The 16,404-nt window shown below is 49.2% G+C and overlaps 1 protein-coding gene across 1 annotated transcript; it reads right to left on the minus strand.

Moving 5' to 3' along the window:
- Positions 1-14,800: 14,800 nt before the first annotated feature.
- Sox1 (SRY-box transcription factor 1) lies at positions 14,801-15,973 on the minus strand. The gene has a single exon (XM_026379668.2). It carries the CDS (start codon positions 15,971-15,973, stop codon positions 14,801-14,803), a length of 1,173 nt encoding a protein of 390 aa, XP_026235453.1.
- Positions 15,974-16,404: the final 431 nt, after the last annotated feature.

Consider the following 16,404-nt stretch of genomic DNA (forward strand, 5'->3'; position numbering starts at 1 on the left):
AAACAAAGTGAGCCAAGTAAAACAAAAAGAAGGGAGGAAAAATCAGAGAACAAAGTAAGTTTTGAAGGATAAAAATATGATTGCTGAAAAAAAAAAGACCAATATACAAAGGGAAAGACAAGTGTAGAAACTCTCTAAAAAAAAAAAAAAAAAAAAAAAAAAAAAAAAAAAGAACCAAAAGAAAAAAATGGAAGATTTTTTTGACATCAGAGGATGGTCCAGGAGTGACCCACAGTAAGAATTTCAGTAAGAAATTAAAAAACAAGGGAAAGAAATTTCCAAGAATACTTCATGAAATTTCTTAGAATTGAAGTATGTGGTTTTCAAGAGTGAAAAATACATCAAATTCCCAACACAACATATAAAAAAAAGGCCTCACATCAATGCATATCACCATGCAAATAAAAATGAAACAAAGAAACAAAGTAGTTTGAATGGAAAGACTATAGATCAGATTTTAAAAAAAAAATCAGACCTAGCAAAAATAGGACATGTATAAAAGGTCAGAAATCAAAACAGCATGGACATCCTATAGCCACACCAGACCATGAAAGGGTGGCTGTTTCCCTAGGTCAAAAATAAGACAGAAATGCCTGCTCACATACCTTCTGTTTACACCGTGCTAGAGCTTGTAGCCCATGCAATAAGACAAGAGAAAAAGAAGACTTCCAGATTAGAAAGGAAGGAATAAAAATGTTCTTATTTGCAAATGACGGGATTGTCTATGTCTAAAGTCTAAAAAGGAAATAATTTGGCATAAATGTAACAAAAAAAAAGATGTACAAGATTAGTGCACTAAAAACTCCAAAACATCACTAAGAGAAAATAAAGAATATTTAAAGAAATGGAGATATGTGACATGTCAATGGATTAGAAGAACAATATTGTTAAGCTATGAATTCTCTCAAAATTTATCTATATATTTCTTGAAATCCCAATTAAAATTGCAGAAGTCTTTTTTGTTCGGGGTAGAAATTGGCAAGCTTATTTAAGGGGGGGAGGGGAGATAGTAGAGGATAGGAAAGGCAGCAGAATACAGCAGACACTAGTATGGCAGTATGTAAAAAGGTGGATGTGTAACCAATGTAATTCTGCAATCTGTATACTGGGTAAAAATGGGAGTTCATAACCCACTTGAATCAAATGTTTGAAATATGATATGTCAAGAGCTTTGTAATGTTTTGAACAACTAATAATAAAAAAAGAAGAAAAGCTTATTTAAATATTTATATGAATGTTCAAAGGACATATAAGAGTTAAATGACTTTGAAGACATGAACAAAGTTGGAGGATTTATATTACTGGTTTTTAAGACTTATTATAAATACACAGTTATCAAAACTGTGAAGTGTTAGCATAAAGGTAGAATAGTAGAGCAAAGTCGTAGCATTGAGTCTAAAAGTAGGCCACACATACATGACCAAGAGATGTTTGACAAAGGCACCAGGGCAGTTTAATGTGGAAAGAATAATCATTTTTGGAAAATGGCAGTAGAATAACAAATAACAATATGCAAAAACATTAACCCTTACCTCATGTTGCATGCAAAAGTCAGGTCAAAATGCATCACAGACCTAAATGAGAGCTAAAGATGCCAGATGTCAGGATGTCCCATAAAACTTTCTGCAGCAATGAAATGCACTTTACTGTTCCAAACAGCTGCTGGCCTATGTGACTACTGAATATGGCCAGTGTGGTGAAGGAACTGCACTATTTATTTAATTTATTTTAGTATGATTAAATGATGAATTTAAAAAGCTATATGTAGCTTTGGCCATTGAATTAGCACATTTTTTGGTGAAATCAGGGAAAAATATCTTAGTGACTTGGAATTTGACAATGATTTCTTAAATAAAATAGTAAAAGCATATGCACTATAAAAGGAAATCAGCAAGTCAGACTTCATCAAAATTTAAAATGTTTATTTTTCAATAGAAAAGTCTGCTGGGTGCGGTAGCACACACCTCTAATCCCAGCAGTTTGGGAGGCTGAGGCAGGAGGATTGTGAGTTCAAAGTCAGCCTCAGCAACTTAGCAAGGCCCTAAGCAACTCAGTGAGACCCTATCTCTATATAAAATACAAAAAGGTTTGGGGATGTGGCTCTGTGGTTGTTGTCTTTTCTTTCTAATATTTGGTCTCTCCAACATGACCCACCTCTGGCTTCCAACTCACTTCTGGCTTTAAGAAACCTCCTGTTGCAACCACTTCCTCTGTGCTCCATGTGCTTCTCAGCCTGAACCGTGATCTGTGCTGGCTGCTGGGACAGTCGTTGTGTGAGTTCATGCAGCTGATGAATCATCTCCTTCAGTTCAACTGCAGTGATTCGACCGTAACACAGGCTCTGACCAATGGGCAAGAGGTTCTGAAGGGTGTTTTAATGGTGAGAATCAAAACCATCTCATATATTTTCACTGAGCCTGGGTGAAAACAGATAATGAAGCCTCAAGTCTTTTATTTATTAATGTATTTTTCCTGGTACCATTGATTGAACCCAGGGGTGCTTGACCACTGAACCCCAATCCCCAGCCCCCCACCACCACTTTTTTGAGACAGGGTCTAACTAAGTTGCTTAGGGTCTCACTAAGCTGCTAAGGTTGACTTTGCAACTTGTAATCCTCCTGTCTCAGCCTCCCAAGCTGCTGGGATTACAGGTGTGTACTGCCATGCCCGACTCTGAAGTCTATTTTTGGTGGGGGGATACCAGGGATTGAACTCAGGAGCGCTCAACCATCAAGCCACATCCCTAGCCCTATTTTGTATTTTATTTAGAGACAGGGTCTCACTCAGTTGCTTAGTGCCTTGTTTTTGCTGAGGCTGGCTTTGAACTTGCGATCCTCCTGCCTCCGCCTCTGAGCCACTGGGATCACAGGCGTGCACCACCACACTCAGCTGATGTCTTATTTTTTCTCAAACTAGGGTATAATGGAGTGCTGTTCAACTGTAAGTTCTTTCTTATTCTCACTTGCTTCTTTCTCTCTTACTGTCCGGACTTGACTTAATTTTCCTCAGCTTAACAAAAGAAGGAAATAAATTTTAAAATAATAAAAAGCTTTTGAAAAAAAGTGCCCAACATGCAGTACTTGGAGTTGTCACTTTCAGTGGAAGCATTTTCTCGTATTTGTAAATGTTTGATGAGCATGCAAGACAAAAATAACTACTAAAAATGAAAACTGTTGATCAAAAACTTGGGTTTGGGGGCAACAGTGTCAACCTCTGCTTCTTCTTCCTGTCTTCCTTTTGCAGTGCTGTAGAGCGACCCAGGCCCTGTGCGTGGTAGGTACGCGCTCTACAACAGAGCCACACCCAGCCTGGCCCCTCTGCTTTGGGGACAGCAACCTTCACAGACTGAGTTGGGGGCCATGGTTCTCCTCATCACGTGGTGCCAATACTATCACTGCTATTGTGAGAGCCACCTGGGCATCTCTCACATACTGCCCACCTCCAGGACTGTCCAGCACTGTGGACAGTCACCAGGTGGCTCACAGAGAAGAAAATTCTGTACTCAAAACCAGAATGTGACAGAACACAATTGTCTACATTTGACTCAATGGAATAAAATGGAAAAGTGAAATCTAGATGACCTGAAGCAGCTCTGTGGATGGCCATGGCTGGTGGCAAGCATCCTTTAGCACACAGGTGGAACGTGCAGCGAGGGGAGCGCTGGCGCCCAAACAGATGAGCCTCTATGGGCATGGTAGCGGTTTCCTGGCGTGGGAGCTTGTGTGCGGGTGTTTTGTCTAGTTCTCTCTGAGCTGCATAGATTTAAATTTGGTTATGTTAATCTAAGATGTTAATGTAAAAACTTTCTTGTTCATTTTTTTTAAAAAATAAATGAATCATTTATTTCAGCCTTTAAACAGAGAATACTGCTAGATATGTCTCAATTTTAAAACACTGTCTATGAAATTCTGATAATAAACTAAATTATCCACTTACTAAGGGAAATTATATAAAATCTTAAAAACTAATTAAACCAACACTTTATTATCCCAAAATGAATTAATCACCTCTAGCAATTATTTGCAGAAAAATAAAATTGTATTTAAAACCGTAGGTTAAATCAAGTGATGCAATTCCATGAAGACATCCTATGAGCAAAACCTGGTGGGTTCAGATGGCTCTGTCAACTGGCATGTTGACATCCCGTTGAACAGGGTAGAATTCACACCCCCCCTGACACTACTTGTTTTCCACAGGTCCCTAGGCTAAAAAAGTGTGGAGTGGTTCTGTTTGTAAGCAGTTAAGTCCAAATAACATATTTCTGCTCCAGGAACTTAGAAACCTTTTAAAAAAATACACATAGATTGAAAGAAATATGATATTTCGCTCCTCTTTGGGGGAAGAGCTACCCCAGGTCTGGTCAGTCCCTGTGGACCCCCGCCTGGCCCTGGCTGGTCCCTATTCCATTTCCTGGTCTGCCTCACCTTTCCCTCAGGCATTGTCTTTGATGTGGCAACTACCCCAAACCCAGTTTCCCTGAGGCTGTGATGTCACCCAGGGGCACTTGGCTGCAGTTCACCTGGGGACTGGGGGCCACTTCCACCTGCAGTTCACACCCAGGGTCTCCCGGTGTGGCCGGGGCTGGTCTAGAGTTCTTGAGCCTGAGACAGTCGTGTGCTGCTGCGCTGCTTTCAGGAAAGGCTGGGAAATACCCTGAGCTGCTCCCCTGAGTTCACTGTGGGGCCTGCGGCCTTGGCTTGCAGCTTGGGAACTCACAGGAATGGGGACAGAGTGTGACAGGTGGCTTGTGCTGCTTTCTCCCAAGGGCCTGCACATTGGCTTCCTTTGCCCAGTGCTGACACCAAGCATTCCCGTTACAGAACATCAGTCTTTAGTTTTGTAAACAGTACTTTGAAAACACAAGCAAGTCACACAAATTCACGCTGCAGTAAAGAGTTGTAAGGAGAAAAAGAGCTGGTTGGGGTTAACTAGCAACCTCCTTCCACATGGAGGTCACTGTCTTAAAGTCTGCCCACCCAGAAGCCCTTCCTGGGCACTTTGTGGACCAGCATCCTCTGGCCCCTCCTCTGCCTAGCTGGTCTCAGCCTGGGTGGTGGCAGCTTCCTCCTCTCCAGGTGCTGAGCCACTCCTTTGCAGCAGGGTCTTCCCAGAGGAACCCTATCTCTGCATCAACATGCAGCTGACAGCCTGGTGCACACACTCCACACCCCATGTGTGCAGCAGGTCTGGGGAACTCTGAGGCCAGAAGCCGACTCCCGGCCGGCCCTGACGCAGGCTTCGCACAGTACTTACATAATGCAAATTCCTGATTCCTTCCCCCTGGAAACTCTAAGCCCATTCCCCAGTTCTGCCACCACAGACCTGAGGCCCAGGCCCACCTAACAGGGGCCAATTACCTCCCTGTCCTTCTCCACTGCATCTCTGGGGACCTAGGGTGCTTTCGTAGCTCCCTCATCATCACCTGGCCTCTACCACATGCTGTGACTAGCAGCAGGGGCACTACCTCCTTGTCCCACTGCACAATGACAAGAGATCCCTGCATGGAGAAAGAGGAGGCTGTCTGGGTGGAGCAGGCCACCCTCCTCTGCACTGGGAGACATGCATGGCCCACATATTTCCTGCTGAAGTGAACCAAGGAATTACTAATTGTTCTTCTGCATGACTAGAACCAGGCCGATGCTTGAAAGGACAGTATTCTAAGAAATTGAGCCAGGCAGAGTTGCTGTCCCCAAGGGTGGTTGGAGGCTGGCAGAGGTCTGTCCCCACATGACCTCTGCCCAGGACACACCTACTCCCAGGGTGCACTGCGGGAAGGAGAGCCCCCACAAAGCTATCCCCCCACCAGCAGCGGTTGCAAGAGCAAGGGGCGGGCGGGCGGGCGGGGGTGGCGGTCGTTTGGCTAACTTTAAAAAAATCTTCAAGTGAACAATTCACCTTAAAATGTATCATAAATGTTCTATTTTCCTCAAACCTAATTTAATATCATTGTAGCTGTTTCAAATTCAATGAAAATTTATGCTATTCAAATTCATGTTGAGCTTGTAGCTTATAGACTGGTATTGTTATCTATTTTCATTTATATCACGTCTTAATGCAATTGAATGATTTAATTTGAACTTTAAATGCAGTTTTATTTTTCTGAAAATAGTCACTATACATGCTGCATTCATTTTTTGAATAATAAAGTGCTAGCTTATTTATCTTTAAATTTCATGTGATTCTCTTAGTAAGTGGATAATTCAGTTTGTTTTCCAAATTTCACAGTCAGTATTTTGAAATTGATAATATGTTTCTAATACTATTCTCAGTCTGAACGACTAAAATAATTGGTTTGTTATTTTAAATGAGCATTTTATTTTATGTTTGGTTTTGTTCATTTTGTTTGACACAGGGTCTCGCTGTGTTGCCTGAGTTGGTCTAGAATTCTTGAGCTCAAGTGATCCTCCTGCCTCAGCTTCCTGAGTGGCTGGGGCTATAGGTTCCTGCCACTGTGCCCAGCTATTAAAAGAGTATTTTGAATTTTAAAATTAAAAATATTTCTCATTATTTCTTATCTTAAATTTATTGTCTTACTTGCTGTGCTGAGCTGTTCTTCCACCCCACAGCCATCTGTACCTGCTCCTGTGACTGCAGCCAGCAGCAGCAGCACCCATCACACTGAGCGGGACACTTTGCAGACACCTGCTACACACAGTGAGTGCTGTGCGCCCACCTCCCTGAATCACCCTTCCTTCAGGCCTCTGAAGTCCTGGGCGTGCTGAGTCTTTCACAAGGAACAGGAGAAATCCGATCACTGACTGTTATTAGTGGGGTTTTCTTTTGATTCCTTCCTCCTTCCTTCCTCCTTCCTTCCTTCCTTCCTTCCTTCCTTCCTTCCTTCCTTCCTTCCTTCCTTCCGTCCTTCCTTTCTTCATGCACATGCTACTGGACCCTAGCCTTGCTCTAGGCCAGTGTCCCCCGAGCTACCGCGAGCCTGATAGCCGCTGATGAGACCACTTGACCACCCTGGGTGCAGCACTACATGGCCTCCACTCCCAGGCCCCAGCAGCCCTGGAGACATGGGGCCATGCGTGCTCACCGGGCGGTGCACACCTGTTCTATGCCCACACAAATCCGCTTGGAGAAATCAGACATCAGTAGGATACAGTATCTGTCTCGGGTGCTCCTTTTCTCCTTAAAGCAGGCATGTGTCCTGGCCATGTGCCTCCCAGGTCTGTGTGGACTACTCTTCATGAGAGTGGAGATGGGTTTTCAGGGGCTGAAATAGCCAGTCAGAAAATGGGAAATGAAATCCAAGGATCAGTCGCTTCTTCCGGTCACAAGATTCCAAGAATACAGCTTGAAATTTTCCTTTTTCTTCCACTAATTCAATTTTTATTAAAAAAAACAAACACTTAAACTAAACAATTAAGTTAGAGTACTTTATAAATAATAAATTGCTACTCAGATTTTAATGATCTCCACACAGCCTTGGTAACTACTTACCATAAACAAGCATTTAGTCCCATCTCCAAGTGCAGGTTTGCCAAGTATTGTCCAGAACCTGCTTCAAAATCTCCTTCAGTGTGCATCAGAAAGGGCAGACTCTGGGTCAGCCCCTCAGGGGCCCCAGATGGGGGATGGGGGTTTGCGAGGGGCTCCCTCAAGGACCCTGTTGCCCTGAGGTTGAGAGAGAGCTGCCTTGTGACTCTCCATGTCTGAATCTCTGACCACCGGAACAATGTGGAGCAGCCAGCTCTGCTCAGCTCCACCCACCACACACTCAGCCTTTGACTGTCACAGTCCAGAGGAAGTCCCCGGGAGCACCACACAGTCACAGGTGGCTTCTTCCCAGGTCCTCCGGGTTGGGCCAAGTGCTTGGAGCATCCAGCGTGTACCTGTCACCCAACTGCACCCCCCCCCACTTCTCTCCTGCCTGTGACAATGCCTCCCATCAGCAGAGGGTGAGCCTGTCAGGAGGGCCTTTGAATTCTTGGCACCTGGCAACAGGCCGGACACAGGGCTTGTGCTTGTGAAGAACCTGGACACATGACAGAGGGTGAATGTGACGCCTGTCATGTGACTCTAAAGAGGAGTCCTGTTCTCCAGGATGAAGGGCATGCTGTGGTTGGTGTGTGACCACTGACTGGCTCCCACCTACGCTGCTTCTGGTTCCTGATGCCCCAGTTCTCCCTGTAACCCTCCATGCGAACAGGGTCCCTCTTCATGTGAGCATCCATTGAGGCCCCCTGTTTGCTGGGCTCCATGTCTCCAGAGCACGTGTCCCTAGGAAGCTGGATTTTAGCTGCCATTCTATTTAGGATACAGATGCCCAGGTGACAAAGAACTTTTAACCAGGGAAAGGGCAGGTGGTCAGTCCTTCCAGGATGAGGGCCTCTCTCCCGCTCAGTGAGCAGTGCAAAGCACTGAGCTCCTCCATCCACAGGGCCCTCTCAGGCAGAAGCTGGGGCTCTTTCACTTGCTGAGGTCTCCCGGTGGTCTGGATCACTTAATGTACAAAGCTGCTCCGTCCTTTCCTGGTTGAAACATGCTCACCTGGATTTCTTCCAATTTTGTGACTTAGAAATGAGAAGTGGGTCTCTGCGTCAAATTTTGGGGGGACTCTCTTGACACTACTACTATTTGGGTTTTATATGCCTATAGGCACCTCTGCCCTATAAACTGAGTACTTGTCAGGTGACATCTGGGGTCAGTCCTTGAGCTAGCCAAGACTCTCCTTCCAATAAGTGGGTAGTCTAACTGTGCACGGTGGCTGCTGCCAAATATCAGTGCTAGTTAGCATTTCCGGGGTGCCGGAGAGCAAACAGTGTCTGGGTGATGACTCTTGTCAGTTTCCCCATTGTCAAGCCCAATCTCACGATCCTCCACACTCACAATATTTCCCCACTGGGAACATGCCTGACATTGCAATTTCTCAAAACTGCAGCTCTGCAGTGAATGCCTAATTCCTGAAACTGCAAAATCTAACAAAAGCTGATTTTTTCCACTGATTTGACTGGCTGACTGTTTCCAGGCTTTGCATGTGATGACCTGCTGTTCCTCACAAACAACATCTTTAATGTACCCACACGGTTGTTCTGAAGTGGCAAAGGGCAATTAAACCTCTGGAGCTATCTGCAGGGCATCAGAATTGCTCCCAAGGTCCAGCGTTTCTTTCCTGGACTAATTTTGTCCGTGGGTCACACCTGGCAATGGAATCAGTAGCGTTCTGGTCCTGGGTTTTGAACTCAGAACCCATTTTCGGCACAGGGCTTAGAGCCACCCAGAGCCAGCGTGGGATGCTGACTGCACCTGGAGCTACTGGGTCTGTTGTTTTAGAAACTTCCCTCCCTCCCCATGGTGTGAAGTGTTTTCATATTTGCAGATGAAAATGTGGAAGAAAATATGGCAATCATATGCTTGTTTTTTGTTTTTACTATCAAAATAGGTTATCTTTTCCTGTCGTTGGATGTACCACTTGTTTGGATTCTTATACATTTTTCATGTTTGTTAAACCTCTTGATGGAGTCTCAAGCACAGATTTCCCAGCCTGTATTTGCGGAAGAGAAACGGATCTGCTTGATTCCCCGTCCACTGGCCTCTCTCTCAGTCTTGATCCCCAAACCCAATACTCAATCCGGTACTGGTGCGAGGAGTCCGGGGCTTTTCACCCGCCTCAGCGCCTGATTCTCCAGCCTAGCGGCGAATGGGGTCTGGCCACAAACAGGCCTTAATACAGCACCCCACAATACTACTTCACACTCCCCCAAATAGATCAAGGCTGCAAAGAATCCAAGATGAGACAGGGTTTCGGAGGGAAAAGAGACAGGAGAGCCAGCCAGGATTTGGTCTCTGATTTGTTTTATTGTTGTTGTTTGCTTATGGAAATGGAATCGCTTTTTAAAAATGGGGCTTCTTAGGCAAAAGGAAGCATTCTACCTAGACTCCCATCCAGAGGAGCCGTCTGAAATACGACCCCAAAAGTGGGAAATGCAGATATTTCCTTGAGATGGGATTTGGATCCGCAAGTAGTCGCCGCAAAGGCCGGGTCCACGCGGCCGTGGATACTGGCCGCTGCGCCTCCTCCCGGATATGGCTCTGGCTGGCGACCCGCCGGGCGACCATGCCACCCCTCCCCCCCCTGCGCCCACTTGTTGCGGTCCGCCGGAGACCTGCTTGTTCCGCCGGCTGATTGTTAAAAAGGGTTTGACTCGCAGCTGACCCGGGGTCAGGACTTTCTCTGCAGTGACCCTTCTCTTCTGAAACACAAAACGCTGCCCGGGGCCCTCGCATCAGTCATTTTAACCCCCCACCCGCCCTCCAGGCACGGCGTGGACCGGAGAGAGGTGGGCTCCAAGGCCGCTCCGGCGACCCCGAGGCCCTCCCGGCCCGGCCCGGCCCGCAGGGATGCGGCGAGGGAACGGGGACCGGCCATTCCCAGGCACCTGCCCGACCCGGCCTCGGACAGGGCGTCCCGGCTGCAGGGGGTGGACGAGGGGAGCGGAGCGCGGCCTGGCTGGGCGAGGCAAAGACAAAGGCGGCCCGGCAGCGCACAGAAGGAAAGTGAAGGGACCGCGGCGGCCCTGGAAGCAGAGGGGAGAGAGAGCGGGGGAAACCCAGAAGTGAAAGTGAATGGATGGTGCGGGCGGTGGGAGGAAGAAAATGCGCAGGAATGAGAAGGAGAGAGCGCTGGGTTCCGGGCTTCTGCGAGAGCAGAGCGCGAGGAAGAGGGACTTGCGAAGAGGGAGGCACCGCGGGGTGGAGGGCCAGCGGGCCCAGGCCCGAGCCCCGCAGGAAGCCCGCACCCTGCCCCGAGGCGTCCGGGACCCGGCACCCAGGCAGCAGGGCGCCTCCCGCCACCGCGCTGCCCTCGCCGGTCTCCCGGGGGCGGGCGGAGCGGGGTCCCGCGGGCTCGCAGCTGGAGAGGAACGACGGGGGCGGGAGGAGGGAGGAGGGGCGCTGGGAGGAGGGAGGCCGCGAGCGAGGAGGAGGGGGAGGGGTGCCAGCGCCAAGCCCCCCGCCGGGCCTCGCCCTGGGACTGAGGGGGCGGTCCCCAGGCCCGGCTCCGGGAGGGAGTGGAGCGCCGGGATGAGTCTGCAGCGTGCCCACCTCCCGGCCGCCCCACTCTGCGGGCCTGGGGCGCTCTAGCGCCGGGGCCTGCGCCCCCTCACCCCTCCCCATCTGGCTGGGCCTTTCAATCCCGCCAAATAGTCACGCTGAAAGAAAGCTGCGCCAAGGCCACGTCTGCTTTTCACTTGAAGTTTCCAAGGACTCAACCTATGATTAGACTCCGCGCCGACGCGGCCCGAGCACTGGCTCCGCGCGCCAGGCTGCGGAAGCAGGGCGGGGGGAGGGGCGGGAGCCGGCGTAGCCCACCCGGACCGTGGGTCGTGGGCTGGGCCCGGGCCGAGGTGCAGCGCGCCTCCCCGGAGCATGCTTCTTAGGCCAGATTGATCGAATTAACTGGAATTTTCGGAGACAGAGATCTGCGGTGCCCAGTCTTTGTGGGGAAAATGAAATGCGTGAATATGAGTGTTATTCTTCTCCCACATGCATGATTTTAATAGACCTATCAGTCACACTCCCCGACACATCTGCAGATCAGGCGCGGCAGCACCAGCAACTGTTAAAAAAAATTAATTCATCTAGCTACTGGTGGTTTTTTTGTTTTTTTTTTTTTTTTTTTTTTTTTGAGGGAGGGTGTCAACCTCTTAACAACAATAACAAAGGGGCCAGTGAATTGAAAAACAAAACAAGGTAGAAAGAAAGAGGAAGAAAGACCCGCAGGCACACCGTCCTGCCTGGCCTCTTCCCAAAGGCCAGGGGTAGGAAGAAGTCACCAAGTTAAGAAAACTTTGTACCAGGCCTTAGAAAGATCCATTCATTCTCTACTCGGGCTTCAAAGAAAATTGGAGTAAGCGACAGAAACCACCCTGTGATTTGGAAATGAATTAAGTCATCATACAATAATCATCATCATATAGTATTTCACGTTTGGCAACGATGAGTATTACCTGGGCAGGAGTGGAAATCGCAGCTGAATGAGACATCTTGGGTCCTAGTGGAATATCTCCTCCACTGCTAGGGACTGTCAGGGTGAGTCCACTAGAGCCCCGACTTGAATTCCTGCTAATCTCTCTTCCTCCACCTCCTGTGGTTTTTAAATTAAGTCATTAAAGAATTTATATCTGCCTTTCTCCCTGTAACTCTAATCAAAAGAACAAAAAGAAACTAAGGTGGTTTGAGGATCTGGCTTTGAATATCCCAATGGAGGATGGATGAAGCACCAGCAAAGAAACGCCCAACTCAAGGCCATCCTGCAGGAAGCAAGGGCAGCCTGGCCTGGTGCTCCCAGTGCAGTGGCGAAACTTTTCTATTCTGCAGCTTTAAAGTGGGGCTCAAGTAACTAGTATATGTGAGGAGCCAAGACAGATGCCCACAGTCCAAGGCACATGGACACTACCTCTATGGAGGGCAGCTAGGACGAGATGTCTCCGTGTCTCTGGTGGAAGATACAAGGGTGGTGCACTGACTACTTGCCATAGTCAGCAAAGAATATGAGAAAGATCTTTTAGTCTTTTAGTGCACCTCAGGGCAAACCTGGCCTGGTCCTCAGAACTCCATGCTGAATTAACAGATTTCCCAAATTACAGAATTTCCCAAAGCACCTCCCACAGGGATTGCTTTTGGCATTTGTTTCCGGACTGTCTCACGGTGCCGATCCCCCAACAATCCATGTAGCCCACAAACACTTTTAGGAATGACTGTTTCACAAAAGATAAATCCTTAAGAGGAAAAAAAAAGTGAAGAAAGGAAAAAAAGGGGGGACTTTTATTATCTTGTTAGAAAGCAGTGGACATTGTTCTTGAATTTTTTTGCAATCATCTTTAACGAATGTGATTTAAGCAAAATTATCAAAATGACTAAAAAAATTACACATGTCAATTGTCAGATTAGCATCATACTTAAAGCTATTCTCCAATGCAGGCTGAATCCAATTCTCACTAAACTGATAGCACAGGCCCACTTCTGAATAGATAGAGCGTACTCATTCCAAGACAAGAAAAGACATGGAGGAAAAAAAATAGGGGAGAAGCCTAAAGCTGCTGAAATTAGCATATTTCTCATTTGGACTCAAAGGTGTTTTTTTTTTTCCAAAAATAGATTTTCATCTTACTATTATGATTAATTTCAAAACATATTTGCTACAGCATAACTTTTAAATGCAATATTTAATGCTGTCAGATTACTTGAAGACAAAGTTTTACAGAAAACTTTAAATTCCAGAAAAAAAACTGCAATGTACCAATAAACACCTAGAAAAAAATATAATTAAAAATTTTAAAGCATCAAACAACCTCAAGATCTTGTCAGGAATAAACACGGCAAAAGCCTTCACATCAGTTGGCAACTTGCATCCCCTTCTCAAGGGGAGGGGGTGTTCCATTTGTGTGCATGTGAAAATCCAACAAATCATCTTGCCTTTTCCTGAGGAGGGACAAGCTGCGGCGGGAGGGGCTGGGGATGGAGCCTGGGCTCAGGGGTAGTGTGTTTTGGTTCAGCCGTAAACCGGTTAGTGCTTCTCTGAATCAAATTCAGATAAATTCCATTTGCAATCCGAATTGCAGGGTAGTTGCGGGTGCCAAGCCCTTGCCAGGCCCCTTTCCCCCACCATGGGCCTGCTCTCCACATTGGGGTCTTCCCTTTCTCCATCCTCCATCATACCAAACTGTTCTGCAGATGCCCTGCCAGGTAGAACGGCAGAATTCTCAGCAAGTACATGCAGTATCTCTGAGCCATGACAGTAAAAGAGCTAGACCATAAAGGGAATTATTTATCTTCCCTACTAATGCTTCAAACTCAACAAAATCCTCTATTGACTTTAACTTTCTCTCCTTCCATGGAATAAAGCTCGTGGACATCCTACCCTCTGCTTCCTGGGGTTCCCTCATTCTTAATTCCTGCTGAAAATTTTTCTCCTCCAACAGATTAGTTATTGTATTTTGAACTCTTAAAACATGCATATAAAATTAGCACGTTTCAATTTTATGGAAAAAAAACAGCATTTTCTCTTTTAAATGTATTGATTGACTCAAAACTCAAAGCATTTTTTTAGGGGAATCTTTTTTCAGTTTCAGAAGAAAAGCTTTTAGGAAACTATGTACATGATCTGATTCCTCCTCTCCACACTGCAACGCCTAAATAAAAATTTCACAATGCATTTACAAGAAATAATACAAAACCAAAAAATGGAAATGCTCAGATACAGAAAGTTTTACAAAACCCAGAATATAACTCCGCCATCTGAAGGGGGATCTCTTTGTATAAATTAACAAACCAACCCAAAGGAGCCGTAACAACTACAAAAAACTGGTAAATGTTTGGATCTGCCTTACTACATTTGTAACAAGTGAGAACAACTCTCGGTCACTTGGCCTCGGGCAGTCAAGCATCAGGAAGCGATGCAGGGAGGAAAGTTAGGGCGCCGGCCTGGATACAAAAGTTGGCATCGCCTCTCGCTTGGTTTTGTCTTTTTGTCCCCTCGAGCAGAGAAAACACTTTCTGCCTCCTCCGTGGATGATAAATACTGTACAAAAACTCTCGAGAAAACACCAAAGTTCGGTCTAAAATGCAAGACGTGTGTCAGCGTCTCGTGGTCCCCAGGAGCTCCTGGAAAGGTGAGTGAGGGGCATGTATCACCTGGTGTTCATCTCCAGTGTTTTCATTTTTACAAGAATGTGGAAACGTCTGTACAAAAGCAAGGCCGCGCTGGACCGGGGCGACAGCCCGAGAGCTGGCCGTGCGCTCGTCGTAGCCGGGTCGCCCGTAGCAAGCCTCTGTCCCGGGCATCCCGGCGGCGCTAGATGTGCGTCAGGGGCACCGTGCCATTGACGCCCGCACCCGCGCCCTGGTAGTGCTGCGGCAGCGAGTGCAGCCGGCTCTGCGCCGCGGCCGCCGCGGCCGCCGCCGGGTCGCCACCCTCGCCGGCAGGCAAGTACATGCTGATCATCTCCCGCAGGTCCCCAGGACAAGGTGCCCGCGAGTGTGCCGGGGCCGGCGGGCTGCCGCTCGGCTCCGACTTGACCAGCGAGCCGAGCGCACCTAGGGCACCCGACGACGCGGCCGCGGCGGCAGCCGCCGCCGCCACCGCCGAGTTCTGGTGCGCGCCGCCCGCGGCAGCGGCAGCGGCGGCGGCGGCGCCGTAAGGAAGGCCACCGTAGCCCGAAGGCGAAGCGCTCATGTAGCCCTGCGAGTTGGAGATGGGACTGTACTGCAGCGCGCCCATGTCGTAGCGGTGCATGGGCTGTGGGTTGTGCGGGTGCGCGTGCGGGTGGTGCGGGTGCGGGTGCGCGGGGTGCGCGTGCGGGTGCGCGCCGCCCGCGCCGGGGTGCTGCCCGTAGGCCAGCTGCGCCTCCTGCATCATGGCCGCGGCCGCTGCCGCCGCCGCCACAGAGCCAGGGTAGGCGCCGTTGGCCCAGCCGTTGACGTGCGCGTAGCCGCCGCCCGCCGCGCCGCCCGGACTCTCCAGGCGCTGGCCCACCGCCGCAGCGCCCACGCCCACACCCACGCCCATGGCCACCGCCGCACCACCGCCGCCAGCGCCGGCAGCCAGCAGCCCCCCGGCCAGCGAGTACTTGTCCTTCTTGAGCAGCGTCTTGGTCTTGCGGCGCGGCCGGTACTTGTAATCCGGGTGCTCCTTCATGTGCAGCGCGCGGAGCCGCTTGGCCTCGTCGATGAACGGCCGCTTCTCGGCCTCGGACATGACCTTCCACTCGGCCCCCAGGCGCTTGCTGATCTCCGAGTTGTGCATTTTGGGATTCTCCTGGGCCATTTTGCGCCGCTGCCCGCGGGACCACACCATGAAGGCGTTCATGGGCCGCTTGACCCGGTCCTGGTTGGCCTTGGCGCCCCCGCCGCCGCCCCCGCCGCCGCCTCCGCCCCCGCCGCCTGTCCCGGCCGGGCCTGAGAGGTTCGTTGGGGCCTGGGCGCCGCCGGGCGAGTGCAGGTCGGTTTCCATCATCATGCTGTACATCGGGGCGGCTCGCGGGTTCACCAGCACCGCGGGGAAAGGGCCTGGAGCATAGACGGCCGGTGGGGGTGAGATGGACAGTGGCTCAAACCGAGCCAGACGCGGGGGTGGGGGTTTGCCTAGCACAGAAAAGAACGGGAGGGTGGAGGTAACGACGACAAAAAGAGGCAAAATCACACGCACTCAGTGCCGGCTCCACTTGCAGGTGGAAAGTTTCTCCTCGTGTACAAACCACTTGCCAAAGAGGCCGACGGCTAGGGTCGCCACCGCCGCCGCCGCAGCCCAGTCGCCCTCGGCGGAGTGTTCAAACAGGTGCAGTCGCGGCCAAGTTGCGGCTTCACTTTCTCGGCCCGCCCGGGGTGCGCTGTGCCTCCTTGCCCGCCGCCGCCGCGCACTGCCTCCTTCCTCCTGGCTCAGTCCTCGGCGGCCTCCAA

This window comes from Urocitellus parryii, chromosome 2, assembly GCF_045843805.1.
Source record: "Urocitellus parryii isolate mUroPar1 chromosome 2, mUroPar1.hap1, whole genome shotgun sequence".
Lineage (NCBI taxonomy): Eukaryota > Metazoa > Chordata > Mammalia > Rodentia > Sciuridae > Urocitellus > Urocitellus parryii.